Raw genomic sequence first — 18,695 nt, 5'->3', positions numbered from 1 at the left:
CGCGCCTTCCCCCTGTTTTACCTGTATTAGTATTGAAATATTGGTTCAAAAAATTTGCTGTAACAACCGCAAATAAAGTGGTCGTATTCCTTTGAAGCCCTCAGCAGGTTAACTAAGTGATTGTGCTTTATGTCCCGAAACAGCCTAGGAGCTAGAAAAGACGTCATTTGGAGCGGCTCTTCGCATTAATTTTGACAGCGTGATTTTCATGAACAGGCATTCAATTTTCGGTACGTAGGTCGTCGATTTTAAATATGGCCTAAAATCGGAATGCGGCATTGTGTTCAGGAGCACATAACCACAGCCGCTTAACAACTGGAGTCGGTCAGCTTGTACCGGAAATAGGCGTTAGCACATTTCTATTTAATCACACAATGGCCAACAATTGCCGGTTCTTGTTGTTTCTGGCCTGCAACTCTTTTGTCTTAGACAGCCCTCACGTTTCCCTTATTCCGGACATGACTGTTCGAAACAGATAAAAAGAAAAAAAAGGTTCGAGTGAATAGGGTAGTTTGGCAATGGCAGCGAGTTTAAGCAGCGTTGACTGAACACATTTCTATGATGGCTGTTACCGTAACGTCTTTGTCAGGCTTCCATGGCTACAATCGCTATAGTCCTTGCTCTGTTAACAAGTAATCTCTTAAAAAAGATATAGACTCAAGGTATGCTGCAGCAAAAGGCGCACGATTTGCGGGCCGGCAACCGTGTTGCAGGTTTGCTTGTCACGTGGCGTCCTGTTGGCGATCGGCCTCCTGCTGCAGAGTCGGTGCGGCGAAGGTACGAGCATCTTGGTCCGGCTCCGTAATGTCTTGAGCAGCCAGTTGCGATGCACTAAGCTTCAGGAATGGGAGTGGCAGAGTTCGCCACGAACGCGCGAAGGCGTTCTGCTCCATGCTGGCGTGTCTCTCGCCGGACAAAAGCGAAATTCGCCCGTTGACATCGTTGCCTTTCTGCGCCACTTGTCGCATCAGTTTCCTTAGTTGGTGCCATCGCAAGCGAAGCATTGGGTGGCCTGTAAATAAACGGGCCGACATGATGAAGCATGTTCAATCTGCACTCCGTAGCCGACAAGGCGTCATAGGCTAATCGGACCCGAAAGACAAATCATGTCCGCAAACTGCGCCGTGACCTCAGCAATAGGCCTACACCACCTACACCAGGCTACGCCGCGTTGGAGCCTCCGCTGTGCTGAGACTACCGAAGCGCTCACTGTCAGCGCTCGTTAGTGTCATGATGCAGTACTTCACGTCACCGCTCCTAGATAGAGGCGTCATCATTATCAAGAGAGAGCATATTTTACGCATTAGCGCCAACATCACATCTGTTACAGGAAGTTGATGGTGGACCCCGGCATAAAACTCTTTCGTGTTAAAGGCGCCACTCCAGGCTTGACACCGGCAAATGATGCCGAGAGCCAGTGGGGCTATACAAACCAGGGTACAATCAAATTAGGAAGGCCTATACCAAGCTTCAAAAAAGACACTCCCTCACCAAAACAGGAATTGGCCTCCCTGGTAGGGTATTCGGCCACTATCTCCCTCATGATTCTTAAATTAACCCATGGCCCTCAGTCCCCAGCAGCTGCGGAGCGCCTGACCAATACTGCGGTCAGACCTGTAACGCCGCAGAGGGTGCTAAGAATTGCTGGATCCGGACAGGCCGCCAATGTAAACTGACCCTCGCAACCTTTAACACCCGAACTCTGACAATTCAGGCTAGCTTAGCAGGACTCTTTGAGGAACTATCATATATTGTTCGGGATATAATTGGCCTAAGGGAGGTTAGAAGAACTGCTGAGGCTTCTACAGTGCTGACTAACAGCCATGTCCTCTGCAATAGAGGTCTCCCAGATAAGAAGCAATAGGGGGTAGGATTCCTAATCCATAAGAAAATAGCGGGCAACATTGACGAATTCTACAGCATTAATCAGTGGGTAGCTGTAATCCTAATCAAACTTAATAAGTGGTATAGATTAAAGGTAGTACAAGCCTACGTTACAACATCCAGTCACGATGATCATGAACTAGGTCAGATTGATCAACATGCTGAATTAGCGATGAGGAAGTGCATACTCAGTATACTGTACTAATGGGCGACTTCAATGCACAAGTGGGAAAAAATCAGGATGGTGAACAAGCAATTGGCAACGAAGGCGTCGATTCTAGACATGCTGGTAGAATTCGCAGAAAAGAATAAGCTGCGAATACTGAACACCTTTTCCAGGAAGCGTAGCAACGCAAAGTGGACCGGGAAAAGCCCTAATGGTGAAACAAGAAGTGAAATTGATTTCATACTTTCTGCCGACCCCAGCATAGTTAAGCATGTTGAAGTGTTAGGTAGAGTAAAGTGCATTGATCATAGATTAGTGAGGGCTAGTATTCACCTCAATTTGAATAGAGAAAGAGTAAAACTGGAAGAAGAAACAGTCTAACCTAGATGCAGTAAAAGAAAAAGGAGACAAATTCAGGCTGGTACTTGCAAACAAATATGCAGCCGTAGAACAGTGAGATGAAGATGACATAGAGATAATGAATGAAACCTTTACCGGAATGGCTTCAGAGGCTGCAATATAATTACAAGATAAGGCACCACGACAACCAGTAGACAAGCTCTCCCGAGTAACAAGAGACGTAATAAAGAAACGACAACTCAAGAGATAACATAAAAGTCGCGGAACTGTCAAAACTGATCAACAAGGCGAAAATAAGGAATATTTGAAATTATAACGTGAGAAAGACGGAGGAAGCCGTAAAATATGGACGCAGCATGAAATCAGTGCGAAGGAAACTTGACGTAGGACGAACCAAGATGTGTGCACTACAAGATAAGCAGGGTAATATAATCAGCAATTTCGAAGGTAAACAAAAACAGCGGAAGAATCCTATACTGACGTGTACCATATCCAGAGGAGTCACGATACCTCCATTCGAAGCCGTAATGAACAGGTTGCAGAGACCCCTTCTATAACTAGCGATGAGGACAGAAGGGCCTTGCAAGACATGAAACGGGGAAAAGAAATAGGAGAAGATAGAATAGCAATGAATTTAATGAAAGGTGGAGGAGGCATAATGCTTGAAAAACTGGCGGCTCTCTATACGAAGTGTCTATCGGCGTCAAGGTTCCCAGAAAACTGGAAGAATGCAAATATTGTACTAATCAACAAAACGTGAGACGTTAAAGAATTGAAAAATTATAGACCCATTAGCTTACTCCCAGTATTATACAAAATATTCACCAACATAATCTCAAATAGAATAATGGCAACACTGGACTTCAGTCAACCAAGGGAACAGGCTGGCTTCAGGAAAGGATTCTCTACAGTGGATCACATCCCTGTTATTGATCAGGTTACCGAGAAATCCGCAGAGTGCAACAAGCCTCTCAATATGGCGTTCATAGATTACGAAAATGCATTTGATTCAGTAGAAGTAGCAGCAGCCATAGAGGAACCACGTAATCAAGGGGTACAGGCCGCTTACGTAAATATTTTGGAAAATATCTACAGATTTCACAGCCACCTTAAATCTACACAAGAAAAGCAGGAATATACCTATAAAGAAAGGGGTCAGACAGGGAGGCACAATCTCTTGAATGCTATTCACTGCGTGCTTGGAAGAAGTATTCAAGCTTTTAAACTGGGAAGGCTTAGGAGTAAGGATTGACGGCGAATACTTCAGCAACCTTCGGTTTGTAGATGACGTTCTGTCCAGCACCACTGGAGACGAGTTACATTAAATGCTTGAGAATCTTAACAGACAGAGTGTAAGATTGGGGTTCATTATTAATATGCGGAAGACGAAGATAATCCTGAATAGCCGGGTAAGGGAGCAAGTGTTCAGGATGGCCAGTCAGCCTCTAGAGTCTGGGAAGGAGCACGTTTAGGTCAATTACTCACAGGGAACCATGACCATGGGAAGAAAATTCGCAGAAGAATAAAAATGGATTCGAGCGCATACGGGAGACATTGTCGGCTCGTGACTGGAAGCTCACTATTATAATTGAAAACGAAGGTGTGCAATCAGTGCATTTTACCGGTTCTGACATATAGCGCTTTGGATGGGAGAGCAAACGGGTATAGCAGATATTCTAATTGATATTAAGAGAAAAAGATGGAGCTGTGCAGGTCATGTAATGCGCAGGTTAGATAACCGGTGGACCATTAGGGTTACACAATGGGCGCCAAGAGAAGGGAAGCGCAGTCGAGGGTGGCAGAAGACTAGGTGGGGCGATGAAATCAGGTAATTCGCGGGCGCTAGCTGGAATCGCTTGGCAGAAGACAGGGGTAATTGGAGATCGCAGGGAGAGGCTTTCGTCCTGCAGTGGACATAAACTAGGCTGCTGCTACTGCTGCTACTGCTGCTGCTGCTGCTGCTGCTGCTGCTGCTGCTGCTGCTGCTGCTGCTGCTGCTGCTGCTGCTGCTGCTGCTGCTGATGATGATGATGATGATGATGATGATGATGATGATGATGATGATGATGATGATGATGATGATGATGATGATGATGACAGAGTGGCAATTCGGGCTTCTTCGTCATCTGTTACGAACACTAGACAAGCAGAAGGCAATTTTCATCGCGTTCAATGTGCGTTCCCAGCAGCAGTGTAAGACGTCTCTATAAACAGTTTGTGGCTGCAAGGACATCGCTAGGATAACTGTAGTCTTTTCTTCAAACATTTGAACTAAAAGCGTGGTTATGGACGGCAGCAGCAGATGTAGTTCCCTTTTTCCATTTAAACAATTTCTTCTTACAGGTAAATATCTATAACAACCCTTTAACTAGCAGCTTAGCAATATTGTTGACCTCACAAAAATACTTGCAAGCGCTATATAAAATCAAATGTTAGTCCGTGCCTTTCAATTTACCTTAGTTTATGTACCTGCTCAACAGTCGTAGTCACAAAAATGTCGGCTGTGAGCAGCAGCAGATGTTTTGGTGACAAAACTCGAAGACATCGTCGGTACCGTCTTAGCGGACATGGTGGTCATATTATCGCTAATGCGAAATTTTTTTTATTTGTTTAAGAAAGCTAATAATATTTTCTCGATTTAGGTGCATCTCAAGAACACACATTTAGCTTGTCAAAGCAAGTACCAAACGCAACTTTTGGCCCACACATTTCTCTCTAACCAGTTATTCAGCAATATTTCCGACCCGCTATATTGACACGTATACTTATCTTTATCGAACAACCACGTTTCGCAGCCTAACAAATGTAATCGCACAGCGTGGAACGCGCCTGTATGTATCCGAAGTTTCTGGAACGTTATCGATGCTTCTATCCGCTGTCTGTTGTCGCCGAACGTTATGTTATCTGATTTCATCACCTGACGCGAATGGTGTAGAACTTTGTGGAAGGCACGCGGGTCCGAACGATTAGTCTGGAACATTCGATGACTGCTCTATAAAAGCCGACGCGCTTGACCCGCAGATCAGATTTACGACGATCGCCGATTGTGTTCGCCGCTCTCGTTGTGCTTTAAGTGTAGCGTGTTTTGTGGGCACAGGTTCGCCCAATAAAAGCTAGTTTTTGCCTTTCACAGTATTGCTACTGTGTTCTTTGACGTCACGACCACGTGAAAATATCTCACTTGGTTTTCAGAGAAGCCATTTCATATTTCTTTTTATATGTATTTGAACATCAAGAAGAAACAAAGCAATAAAAACGTGCTAGGTCGTGTCTCTCTTATCTGGCTAGTTAAAGGGTCAATAATAATAATAATAATAATAATAATAATAATAATAATAATAATAAGAAGAAGAAGAAGAAGAAGAAGAGGAAATGTCTATTCTAAACTTGTCCTCGCATTTTCTGTGACAGCAAACGAGGTTGCCGTACAAGGCATAATCATTTCGTCAAGTGTTCAAAGAGGTGTGACCTATGCCATACCCTTGTCTCGCAGTACGACGTGTGCCGGCGAAACCGAACGTTGCATAGTTACGGGAGCCGGTTACTATATCTAGGATGAAAGAGGACAAGTAGCCTACGTTACGGAGCGAGCCTCACGCGCGTGAGGCTCGCTTCTCGGGGACAACCATTCTGAGCAGGAGCGATAGCACCCCTTCAAGACTTGCGCTGGAAGCCTATAGTATACAAAAGAACAAGGTCTGTTGTATAAGTAAGCCGGCAATTGCGCTGCACACTGCATACTGCATACTGAGCACTCGCTTTTGATGCGTGAATGTGTCATTATGTGATATTGCTGTATAGACACTTTTATCCCAGCTGTGACAACAGTCTTTCCACGACCTCCCGAAACTTCTGCTTATGCATTTTTGACAGCCAAATTATCCAAAGAAAAATAAGTATTTTGTCCCGCATTTTACTATAGCCACATGTTGATGCGTTCAAATATATAGAACGTGCCCCACGCGTCGAGCTCATGTATGTAGCGTTATAATTGTACTTAGCATTAAAATGAATTTTTCGAACATTCTAACCCTGTGGCCATGCTAGTGCCAGCTGGAGAGTTCTATAGAAGGTGTTTTTGCGAAGATTTTAAGTAATTGTTAAAAATTGCCGCTTTGAAATAAAGCGACAGTTCCTTTGCAGACAGGCCGTCAGTGGTCCACGAGGTGACGGGTGATCGGGCAGCGCGCTGGCTGCCCGCTGCTGGGAAGCAGAACGTCCCCTCGAGGGGACGTTCTGCGCTCGCAGCAGCCTCCAAGTTTCGGAGTTCGCGTGCGCTGATAGCCTAATTTCCTCGTTCCAAAATTGCACGAGTAATCGCATTTTTCTATATCCGAAAGTTGATATGGCTTATACAGAGAGCTCACATGAATTTCCTAGTTACGATGAGCCTGTTGAAACTACAAGCTGAAAGGTTAATGAATGCATCTCTAGTAATTAGTGAACAATTACAATGTATCACTATGCAATCGCAGTGCGCACAAGAGGCACAAGGCAAAGGTTACACACAAGCACTGTATCGCCATGTATCACCCGCCCCCTCATGATTGCTACCACTAACGGCATGTCGCCGAAGTACTGCAAAATTTTATTGTGGTCCTGCAGGACACGCTTAGCGCGTAGCGGGCATCTCCCACGTAGGGACCGACAGGGAGTACCTGGCGGCCGCTTCGCGGGCCTGCTGGACGGCCCATGGCTGGTCGGCGAGTAGTGAGCTTCTGAGGGACTTTTCTCACTTGCCCGAGGTAGAGTCGGGAAGGGCATTTCTACATTCCCAGAGCACATGTGCGAGTGTCGCATGAGGGACACGTGTCGCTGGGATACGCGTCGGGATAGAAAACGGGTATAATTTGGCAGAGTTTGGGTACATGTTCATCTGTAGTAAGCGCATAGTGTTAGCTCCTGCGACCTGTTAAGTTTGGGGTGTGGTGGCGGAAAGATGCGGCGCCCCTGGCAGAAGTGTTTTGTGATTTTGCCGTACGTAATGAGCGTGTCCCGGTTGTCCTCTAGCTCGACGAGGTGGGGTTGCCTGGGGACGGCGCGGTCGGTAAGCGCGCACGCTACGTCGTGGGCGATCTCGTTGTGATTGGGCACCCAATCCGGCACTCGACCGAAATGGGCGGGAAACCAAATGACAGCGTGGTGCTAGAGTGTGTTCGGCTACGCACTACGGAGGATGCGCAACGCCATGTTCGAATGCTCTGATGGACGCTCTGGATTCGCTGAACATCACTTCCCGTTTGCCGTCGAGCACGGCCAGGGCGATGACTACTTGCTCTGCCACCTCGGACTCCCGGGTGAGGATCATGGCCGAGTTGAGAGTCCGCCTCGTGCATGAGACCGCGACCGCCGAAGGAACCGTCCTTTTGTTTCAAAGGGGCTGTATTTAAGCATCAGTTTGTCTTCATAGAAACATCCGATATATTTATAGGCTATTTTAACTTGCGTTGTCATTTTGATCCACCAAATTTAGCAGGCTGTTGCAGAGGCCCTAAGGATACACTAAAGGCAAATATTAAGTCAAGCTAAAGTGATAGATTAGTGCTCGAAAATCTCTAAGGCGTCAATATTATCGCGAACAGAGCCTTAATAATCGAGAAATTGAGGTAAATGGAGGACGTGATTATAGACTCCCCTGGGACATTCATGTACTTGCCTGATGACGAAAGTACTCCTTAGTTAAATTTTGTCACGAGTACTCAACAGCTCGTTGCAAAAAATATGTCTGTATTGTATTATAAGACGAGGTAAAATGCTACTTTTCCAGTTCTATTTCATTTTTAGAAAAAAAGAAGTCATTGAAATTACCCTTGACAACGACGAAGGCGGTCGAAAGGTTTCCTTTTCGGTCGACTGTGCGCCGCCCACGCTTTTGCGTTCCAGTAGATTCATTATCGTGTTGTGCTGCGCTGGTTTTGCTGGCTCGCGAAACGAAGCAGCAGAGAATTCATCTTCCATGTGATATTGCGGGATGCCCGAACGATCTGCACCACTTGACTAAAAAGCAGTATGATGTGCGATCACGTGACTAAGACACGTGTGGGCAATGGTTTAAGAAGCCCTGTTTCTTTCGAATAAACGTTGTTGAAAAACAGCGCTTGTGGTATCGTCTTCTCGTCTCTTGTCTTGTCAACGTTTAGCGCTGTTAAAAACAGGGGGGTAAAAAGCAGAAGCAGCTGCGAATCCACTGCTCTGTCTTGGCTCGGTACCGCCGTCTCTATAGCCCGCCGTTTTACTTACCCGCGGCAGCAAAGAGTGGTGATGACGTATGCAACGTAACCACTCCCCCAGTTGGGTGGCGAGAGATCAAATTTCGAAAAAGGTATTCTCACCCTTCAGAATACCTTTTTGAAACCCTTCAAATGCAGTTTTCCTGTAAATTAAGTATTTTCTTGGCACGAAACAAGTGTTGCGATGCTTGTAGAATAGTATTTAAACAGCCCATGTTGACTTAATATTTGCCTTTAGTGTCCCTTTAACCAGAAGTCATTCGACTATATATACGTATATATGCGTGTGTGTCTATGCTTTTGTGTGCCTGGGTTAGCGCTAATGGTATGTGTGTGAATGGTGTGGGAGGCTCGAAATCACTTTGTTAGCTTTAATACTGTCCCATGCGTGGTACTATGGTGACAGCTGTCACCATCTCCGTCACCGAAACTAAGTTTTTGAGAGAATGAAATGTGCAATAAATTCTACGGAAGTAAAGCCATTGGCATCGTCAATGGCTTTGCAGTTCTCTAAGGAGAGAACTGCAAGTGTCATGTGGAATTTGTGCACTGGGCTCCCATTGGCGGCTAATCATTTTTCTTTATGAATTAGTGTACAAATGTCGTTGTTAGTTTAATCGTTGATGATGAATAATTCTACAGTTGAATAAATATACGTGCGTGCGTGTGCGTGTGTGTGCGTGTGTGCGTGTGTGCGTGTGTCGTTGGGACTGCAGTTTCGTCGCCGATGTGATGTCGAGTTGGTGTCGTGCCTGGGCAGTCATCAGGACAAGTTCAAGGACGGAAGAAAAACTATACACGTATTGACATGCTTGAAGGAACTCAGTGAACAGGCTCCGGCGCTCTTCTGTTTGCCGGCTTAACTAGCCCGGTTGGTCCATCCCCCTTTTTCCTTTCTCCAGGCGGAGGCCAGGATCGCACCAATCCGGGAACATTGGTAGGGAACATTATAAGTCACGAGCACGCACTTCAACTGAGAACATTTCCCCCTCTCAAAGGTCGAGGTCCATTTGAGTTGAGTCCAGTACAGTTGAGTTGAGTTGAAATGCCAAGGTTGAGTGCTGACAACCGGCGACATCTCTGGCAACCCTTCTAGGAATTTGGTAGTTCGTTGAAATCCCGTTCTCTGAACCTGATCGGGTCGAAGCGTGGAGAGCGCCAGTGCGCGGTGCGCTATTGTATCCTCACCGGGTCTTTCCAACACCCTCTAGAGAACTTGTCTAGGAGGTTTTGGTTTTTCTCAGTCACTGAGAGAGAGAGGTACGGCGCCGGACGCCGGTGGTCGGAGCGTAAGGGTGAGGTCACAACAGCATTTCAAAGCCGCCGGTACGGGACTAGCCACCGTAGTGCCGGTTTGGCGGTGAAACATTCTTGTCCAGAAGGACCATCGGGCACAACAGTGTGTAGAACCCTTCCTGCTACTAAACTGTTGTAAGTAGCGCTTTTGTTCGTCCCCCCTTCCTGCGTGTGGCTTTTATTTTTTCACTAGTTCCCTTCATACGCTAGACAATAAACTTTCTATGGACGCTTTAATTACCCGCCGGGGTGGCATAGCGGCGGTGCTGTTGCGCTGCTAAGCACGAGGTCGCGAGATCTAATCCCGGCCGTAGCGGCCTCATTTCGATGGGGACGAAGTGCAAAAACGCCTGTGTCTCATGCATTGCTGGCACGTTAAAAACGCCCTGGGGATCAAAATTATTCCGGAGTTCCCCGCTACGGCCAGCCTCATAATCAAATCGCGGGTTTGGCACGTAAAACCCAAGAATTCCATTCCACACTCTAATTGTCATCACCATTCGCGTTGCAAGTGGCATTTCGCACAGCCGGGATGCGTTCCAGCAGAGGGTCTTAATACAGTTGCAAAATTTTAAGAAGTCGTTAGGGTTTCCGAAATCTCTGGACATGTGAGAGATAGCGCCTAGGCATCTCTGAACGAATTGTGTGTGAGTGTTGACGTGTTCGGATGTTCAGAGAAGAGTAAAGTGGTGCATAAAAAGGACGCAAATGACACGTATACATACCTCAGCATTGTGCACTTGAAGAAAGCTGAGAAATTCACATTTTACACTGCAGGCCAATTCGGCATGCCCCGGGTGTCGGTGGGCGTGGTTCTCGGCATGCTGTCAGCCATCCTCTCCTCGGTGGTGGAATCCGTGGGCGACTACTACGCATGCGCAAGGCTCTCCCAAGTGCCTGTACCGCCGACGCACGCCATAAACCGCGGCATCTGGATGGAAGGCCTTGGCTGCATCGCGGCCGGCATATGGGGTGGTGGATGCGGACTCACATCATACTCCACAAACATCAGCATCATTGCCGTTACGAAGGTGGGTTCCGCGGGTCTTACACGCCCTGTCAGTGACATTGAAAAAGTCCTAAGCATGCGATGTTTAGCCAACCCAACGTTATTAAAACAAACTTGAAGGAGAGCCAGGACATGATTTTTCGGTGTTTAATCATGCCATCGACGACATGAGCCGCGGAATTCCTGACTCCTCTCCTTCTGCAATATTTGTGAAACTTTCTTTCTCCTCTCCTAGTTCTTATGTTGATGTCATGATGCGAAAGAAACTTATAAAACGAAACGATTTCGCTGTTGTATTCACCACTTGAGCGTGCATTGCACTTTAACAGGAAAAAAAATATGGGGCATAGGCTGTATCAGGGATGCATCCGCAGTGCGCGAAACCTCTTATGCGTGTTACATTCGGTGTGTGGCCACTAGCGTACAGAAATGATTTGTAGGGCCCGAGGCGGCCCTGCGCCGCTCGTGCCACCGTGCTCGTGCAGAATGTTGGGGCCCCGGCATTGGCCTCAATTTCCGGCGATTGCGCTCTCTATGCGGAGACGGACACGTTGCGCCGTGGTCGAAGTGGTTAAATGTCGCTCTGTCTTGCTGCCCGAGTCCCATAGCGATATTTCTGAATCCCGCGTGTCGAACGCGGGGGCGCCATAACCGAGCAAGCGTGAAACTTCTGCTAAATATAGCCCACTTGTAGGCCTTATAATTCCCGATGAGCACAGATTTCAGTTTGGCAACCCATACCTACTATGGCTGAGTGAGCTCGCTCAAATGCGACCACTTTCGGTCGAGTCGACTCTAAACGCCGAGCGAGAAGCTGCATTCGTGGTGCGACAACGGCGCCGTCTGTGTAGGCGACATATGAATGATCGAGTAATGGCGTCCTTCCTCTACACAATGATATTATGAAGTAAGGAGCGTTGGTAGTGCGGCTGCAAAGATGCAAGTGATAATACAATAACATTTTTTTCATTACATGCAGTGACTCCCTGTGAACGATTTTAAGGACGTTTCACGCCAAAGTACAGCCTAACAGTCATCCTATAATTTAGGCGAGTGCAGCAATTACGACTGAGCTTTACCCGTGCTCACGTGATCATGTGTAGAACGCATGGAGTAGATGTGCGAATATTCTAAGCTATAAAATAATGAATCGAATATTCCCCTATTTGATTTGGCCCTCGAACGGAATAGTCACTGTTCGATTTCTTCCTCGAATCTAGCACTCACCATTCATAAATATAAGTATTTTTGGAATTGTTTCTGAATACTTGACGCTTTCGACTGCGCACGATCGGAAATGATATTGAAACAAAAAACGCGATAACTCTCATGCCATTCCCCAGGGGACATAACGTGTCAGAGCAAGCTGCGCCGCTCAGACAGCCAACCGTTTCCGGATAAGCACGATCACGAACAATAAAATGTTGTTTCGAGATCTCATCAAGCAGTGGGTACTACTTGATACTAATTATAGATGCAGCGCTCGTGTCGTCTCGGTGGGTTAAATCTGAAAACGTTTCATTGTAACATACTCGATACAACAGGGGCACCATCTGCCGTGACCATTCGAATTGGAGAAAAAGTGATTTCTTTCTTTCTTTTGACCTGCCATTGCCACAGACGGCGTGCATTTCTGGTTTGGTTGCGAAGGTATGCACATATCTTCTATTGCCCCCCCCCCCCCCCAGAGGGGATACCTTTATAAATGTTGAATTAAAATCGCGTATTGTCCGAGGAGCCGTGAGGTGCGAACAAATTGCTTAGTTGTTCTTAAGGCCGATTTTGGACTTTTATTGAAGAATGCTTTATAATATGCAGTGTAACGGCAGAAGGTTTCTAATGTTGTGAATGGCAAGATGTCAAAATAGTTTGGTGTTGATGGTGAAAAGTCTGTACATTGTTTGCAAAAGCTATTTGATAAGTATTCGTTATTCCATTCGATTCGCTTCTGCTGCTGTTCGATTTGTATTCAATTCAGCCTGAAAAAAAATATTGTTCGCACACCGCTGGAGTTGAGGGCTGCTTTAGGGAACGTTTTTTTCGTCTGTGACGCTGCAGGTGGCCTGTCGATCTGTAGTCCAGTGGGCAGCCGTCTTCATGATCGGCTTCGGTATTGTGGGCAAGATGGGCGCTCTGTTCGCAACCATTCCGGACCCAATAATTGGCGGCGTGTTCTGCGTCATGTTCGCCATGATTGCCGCAGTCGGCCTGTCAAGTGCGCAGTGTGTAGACCTCAACTCATCCAGGAACCTGTTCGTGCTAGGATCGTCGCTATTCTTCGGCCTCATGGTGTCGCACTGGACGAGTCAAAATCCGGATTCAGTTAAAACAGGTATAGTATATGGTATATTTACGATGTCGACCGATTTTTACTCACTAGTGTGGTGTGCGTGCACTGTGTTGTTCTTACTTTTTCTAAACTTTTTCGTTTTTTTTTTTTGCTACGATGTAAACACATCATTAGGATGAGAAATCGGAGTATTTGGCAACGAATATTGCGAGTCGCACCATGACAAGCACACGTAAAGCACGTATCCCGTGAGTCTTCTCTTTCTGTTCTTGCAATGCCGAGAAAAACAAGAGCCATCATCACCACATCGCCACAAAATGTATTCCGTTTTTAATAAAAAGCACAGCTGCTGTACGAATTTTGCAGCCAGAAATTCTGAGCCCATGCTTGCAGAGCCTTTCGTACAAAACAGAAATTCCTATACGAAAGGAGACCTTTGTATACGCAGCACTGCTGACAACCCCATCCGCAGTGATGTCGTTAACTCCGCGGCGCCGTCGACTCTCGAGGTCACAGGCAGCATCACTCGGAAGCCCGTGAAGTTTCTCGCGTGTTGTCCTTGTATTAAAGGACGCGATAACTTAAACCTTAAGATCTATCAAGCTCTGCTGTTTCTGTGATTTCATAATAAATTCTAAAACGCAGTACCTTCCTATCATTTGCATAGCAGGCCGTGTATACATAAAACACTTACGTGAGAGTTTTTTTTTCCCATTGGCAGCGTTCGGGGCCAGTCACTCAAAATAGGGACCAGCGTGATAACGTGGCTATTACATTTGCGATGGCTATCCCAGATGGCATTTGAGTAAGAAAAGTTTTGTGAATACGAGCACGCAATATGCTGCGCTACTTGGTTGGTCAGTAATTCGAATTTACTTTTCTTTTAACCGTCCTCAAGATAAGAGTGTTTTTCTGACACCTGCAAAGGGCGACGTAATATTATAGCTGCCGATGTAGCGCTCGCTGCGAGTTCCGTTTAATGGCACGCGCCTTTTTTTTTTCCGGGTTTGTTTCCAGTCGAATTCTGCGCCTAGTGGAGCCTATACTATTTGCTGATAGCATCGCGAAAAAGAATTGGCGTTGTCTAGAACTGCGTTTATTCACTACTCTCTGGTACCACAGCGCGGAATCTATTGATTATGTATCTTGACTCGAGCATCCCAACAACAACTTCAACAAAATAATTTATAACGGTAACAATATCAGCGCTGGAGAAAAACAGGACAGCGCAAGAAGACATATCGACTCGCCCAAAAATACAATCTATTAAGCTAAATTTCTAGAAGGCAGCAGAAAACAGTGTTATCAAATGCCGCGCGAAGCAGCGACATACGTGGCGGGAACGTGCGTCCTCTCGCTTTAATAGCTACCTTTTATTCGAGCAAGAGTGCTCTCAAACTCACCGCAAAAGTGCACAGGGCGGCATTTTAGCGCGAGCAATTTGAACAGGAAACACTTCTGATTTATGGCTTTTCTCTTTATCTCATTGCCTTTCAGCTTAATCTCTTTGTAGGTTTAAACTGGCTCAGTAAGTATAAAACTCACCAGACGTATTTTCAGTGTGCAGGGCGTCCGTAGCGATATCTGCGAATTGCGACTTCTGTATTGTTTTCTCGATATACACAAATCAACAGCACTCCTGAACACCGCAGCGCAATTTAGGAGAGGTTTCGGCCTATAGGAGTGATGACGCCATCTATGAGGAGACAAAGCAAGCCATCTGGAGCTTAACCCTCACGCCATCTCATGGCTACATTCCTCAAGACAAGTGCGCTGCTTGTCTATCTACCAGCAAGAATGATGCACCACAAGTGCTCGTCATGAATGCTCCAGAAATTTCAAGTCACTCTGCAAGATATTTGGTACCATTTAAAGCGATACTACGGAGTTGATCTGCATTAGTAAACTGCTCTTCAGCAGTTCTAAAAAAATACCCTCTTACTCTGTGAGGAGGCCTGATAAGCCGTAAAAAACGTGAAAATGAAAGCCTTATATGAGCGTCTGCACCAACACGTCACGAAATCCTTACTTATATATATACATATATGTGGAATTTTTTAATCGCACATGCGGACAATACTGTATACATAAATGAGCCAAAGATTCAACACGGCAAACCTCGACAGCTCTTGAAGCGCCACAACAGCCCAAATACGAGAAAACAGTTTGACATCATAGAGAGAAAGAAAAAATAATTGGGTCCCCTAGTACCGCGGGTTCTAATCATCCACTATACGCATGACTTTTTCATTCTTTGCTTAAGAAAAGTTAGAAAAGCGAGAGGCGTCACAAAAGGAAGATAAAGCATCCTCAAGAAAATCGCCACAGCAAATGCAACCAATAAAAAGGAAAATGAAAAAAAAATTGGGGGTAGGATGATCACACAGATAGTCCATGATCACATACCCGGATAATTGCGTTAGAAAAACCTTCTGACAGAACGAAGTCCAAGTCCTTACAAAATTACTATAAAAAATATGAATCGTTCACTTGTCGTCGCGATCTCAATAATTTTGTTTGTATGCCTAAAAAATGGCTGTGGCTTAGGTAAGGTTAAGCCCAGGATGCGAAGCATACTAGCCTTTATTTTAGTTGTTGAACCACTGTTTAGCCTGGTGAACTGCTGTTGCTTGGCTATATTTGGTTCGGCTAGACGAAGAAACAACTCATGCATTACTGCTTCGCCTTCAAGAGTGGAACGCGACAGCGTTCCCGTCGACCCGCCAAGGGGTGTAAGACAATGGGCTACAGGGCAGCGACTACGCTCCCCGCATTGGACGCGGTGAGCGTCGAGCAAAGCAGCGTTCGGCGCGGCAACGAAATGTGCGCCTGAGCAAGAGAGGCACGCCTTCGAAACAGCTAGTTTCTAAGGCAACACCCCATTCACTAGAGGCGCTTTTGTACCGCTTTGAAGCGTCGTACTCGTGGCTCAGTGGTAGCGTCTCCGTCCCACACTCCGGTGACCCTGGTTCGATTCCCACCCAGCCCGTCTTGCAAGAGTTGAGCCAAAGCCACTTCTCCTCTGTCGTGACGTCACGGTGTCACGTGGTTTCAAGGCGACACCGCCGCGCCTGAGGAGCTGGGTTGAGCTCTCGTAATATGCTTCGCATAAAAAATTGCTCTTCATGTGTCAACTCAAACACTTGTTGCTCCTCGTTGCAGGCTATGACGTTCTGGACCAGACAATCGTGATTCTCCTCAGTACAAGCATGTTTGTTGGTGGCTTCTTGGGAATCTTTCTCGACAACACAATACCAGGTGAGGACACTATATTTTTCTTTGTTGCTACCATTATTGAACATTAGCCCAAACAAACGAACACATATGCGCCGTTCCTAACGTAACCCTTCTTCAGAGGGATACCTGAAACACACACTATGCTTCTTCGTACGATATAGCCTAAGTAATACGACACGAAAGTAGCAAGTTAGAGATTTTACTCCCTAAAGAAACGTCGTGGAAAGTCTGCTGAAGCATTTCAGCTTGTTTTCAAGTGCCAGGAGTGTTCTGTGGTGTGCACCCATGCAAACATAATGTTTGCTGCACCTTCGTATTTTTTAGTCTCACGAGCATCGAGTGACACTCTTGGTTCTCGCGCAGCACTTGCGGTTGGCCCCCTGATACAACCGGGAAGGAAGTTCCAAATAAACCAGAAAAAAGTAGCAAAAATATAGTAAAGTGCAAAATGCATGGGTCCCATTATAGATATTATATCAGAGCATAAGCTAAGTAACGAGTGAGTTACTGAAGTGTCTGGAAAAATTAGAATTAATTAGAAATCACTGAGGCGACAGGGGACAAAATTCAAAATAAATTAGAAGAATAGAAAGAAAATAGTACAGTACGAAATTCATGGGTTTCATTATAGGTATGATATAAGAGCATAAGTTTAGTTACAGGTTGAGTTACTACATTGTCTGGAATAATTAGAATTAGATAGAAATCAGTGATTAGCGCACACGAAAGCACAGAATCGTAGACTTTAGAGACCTACCACGTGAGCACGACTTTGGCGAAATTCCTGGAAACCGGGAAGTAGAAAGAGGAAGTAGTGATGTCACTAATTTCGTCGCACACTAGAAAGTGGCTTTATATTTAACCGGCTAATTAATGAAAAACAGTTACCTCCGTGTTCGGTTCGTGCGTTGCATTCGCCTAAAGTTAACCTTAAGAACTGCGAGCACCATTAATAGACACCTCTCAAAGATCAGGGCCACCTATCATTTTATTCGTGCTTTTTTCATTTTATTTTTAGTAAATTAGCCTGCTATATACTGAAAGCATGAGCCATTCACACCAGGATAACTAGAATTCAAGCTGGTAGTTCTCTTTTCGAGCTAGGTTTGTAGCAAATCAAATGTTAAAGCACAACACCAGGGTACGGTTTTTCTTTACTTATCCTTAAACAGGCAGCAAACACCAAGCAAATAGCCTTCTTGCTCATATTTACCCCGCCCAGCTATCATGCCGTAAATTAGATATAATAATGCATAGCTTAAAGTTGTCATCTTTTCAGGAACGACAAACATACTTTAGCCCGGAGCACAAGCTTCTCGGAATCTTTTTGGGAACCTCGCAATTATCATAAGCTTCGCTGGTCTTAAATTGTACCTAAGCTCTGCCAGTAAGCAGCGTAATGCGGCGAGGTGCTAAAATTACGGCTGCGTTTATGTATGAAAATGTGCAAAACCGAGTGCGTTTTCTTTTCCTTCGCGGCTGTCGGGCAAAACGTAATGTGAGCCAGCCGGACAAGGCACTTCCCTTCGCCAAACGATATCAGCGGCGAATCGATTCGGCGCCTGCGTGAAAGCAGGGTAGGCTTTCCCGCAGGGGCCAAACAATAGGAGTGCCCAGAGAAAATGGTCTCTCTCCTGGACCACGCCCACAGCAAAAGCGTTGAACTGCTGCTCCGGCGCATCGCCGTGCGAAATCCCATCGTGCCATTAGCATGTCGTCATCCTATACGTCACACACAGACCTGCCTTGGTTTCGAAATCATTTCGGTGGAACGGTTTAATAAGTCTTAGCCTATTCTGCACGCTCCTGTGTGCGCGCCGACTGTCGCTACTCTGAACTCTGTCATTGCATTGCCATTTATCCATGTGCAGTTTAGTCAACAGGACTCATGGCTGCTCCCATAGAGTTTCTCACTATAACACCTAGAGGATAATCTGGCGCCACCGTCTATGGGAGTTTCTTAAGGGGGCACCGTGCCGTCATGGGAATGATGGTATATGTGGCTGCAAGGCTCGTGTTGGATGGTGTTGTAAGGGGCTTCGTCTAAAACGTGGATATGGCTACGCAAATAACGCGTTTTCAAAGTAAAATCTTCATAAAATGTTTCCATTCACGCATATTACATCTTTACTCACCCACAACGCATGACCAAGCGAAGAAAAGCAAGAACAGACGACCAACTGTTTCAAAGCGAGCGCGAACCTTGTCGTCTGTCCTCCAACT

The 18,695-nt window shown here is 45.9% G+C and overlaps 1 protein-coding gene and 1 long non-coding RNA gene across 4 annotated transcripts in view; one reads left to right on the top strand and one right to left on the bottom strand.

Moving 5' to 3' along the window:
- LOC135911360 (solute carrier family 23 member 1-like) overlaps nucleotides 1–18,695 on the top strand; it is a 189,421-nt gene that overhangs the window by 165,998 nt on the left and 4,728 nt on the right. For all 3 annotated transcript variants that reach the window (XM_065443600.1, XM_065443615.1, XM_065443607.1), the window contains exons 10-12: nucleotides 10,714–10,967; nucleotides 13,004–13,277; nucleotides 16,398–16,493. In XM_065443600.1, coding sequence (XP_065299672.1) covers nucleotides 10,714–10,967; nucleotides 13,004–13,277; nucleotides 16,398–16,493 — 624 coding nt within the window. The remainder of the gene's footprint in view (nucleotides 1–10,713; nucleotides 10,968–13,003; nucleotides 13,278–16,397; nucleotides 16,494–18,695) is intronic.
- LOC135911375 (uncharacterized) overlaps nucleotides 343–18,695 on the bottom strand; it is a 51,376-nt gene continuing 33,023 nt past the window's right edge. The window contains exon 2 of the long non-coding RNA XR_010567296.1: nucleotides 343–1,012. This is a non-coding gene — a long non-coding RNA (uncharacterized lncRNA). The remainder of the gene's footprint in view (nucleotides 1,013–18,695) is intronic.

Source organism: Dermacentor albipictus, chromosome 1 (genome assembly GCF_038994185.2).
Source record: "Dermacentor albipictus isolate Rhodes 1998 colony chromosome 1, USDA_Dalb.pri_finalv2, whole genome shotgun sequence".
In the NCBI taxonomy this organism is placed as follows: Eukaryota; Metazoa; Arthropoda; class Arachnida; order Ixodida; family Ixodidae; genus Dermacentor; species Dermacentor albipictus.
This window is presented reverse-complemented; position numbering and strand designations above follow the sequence as displayed.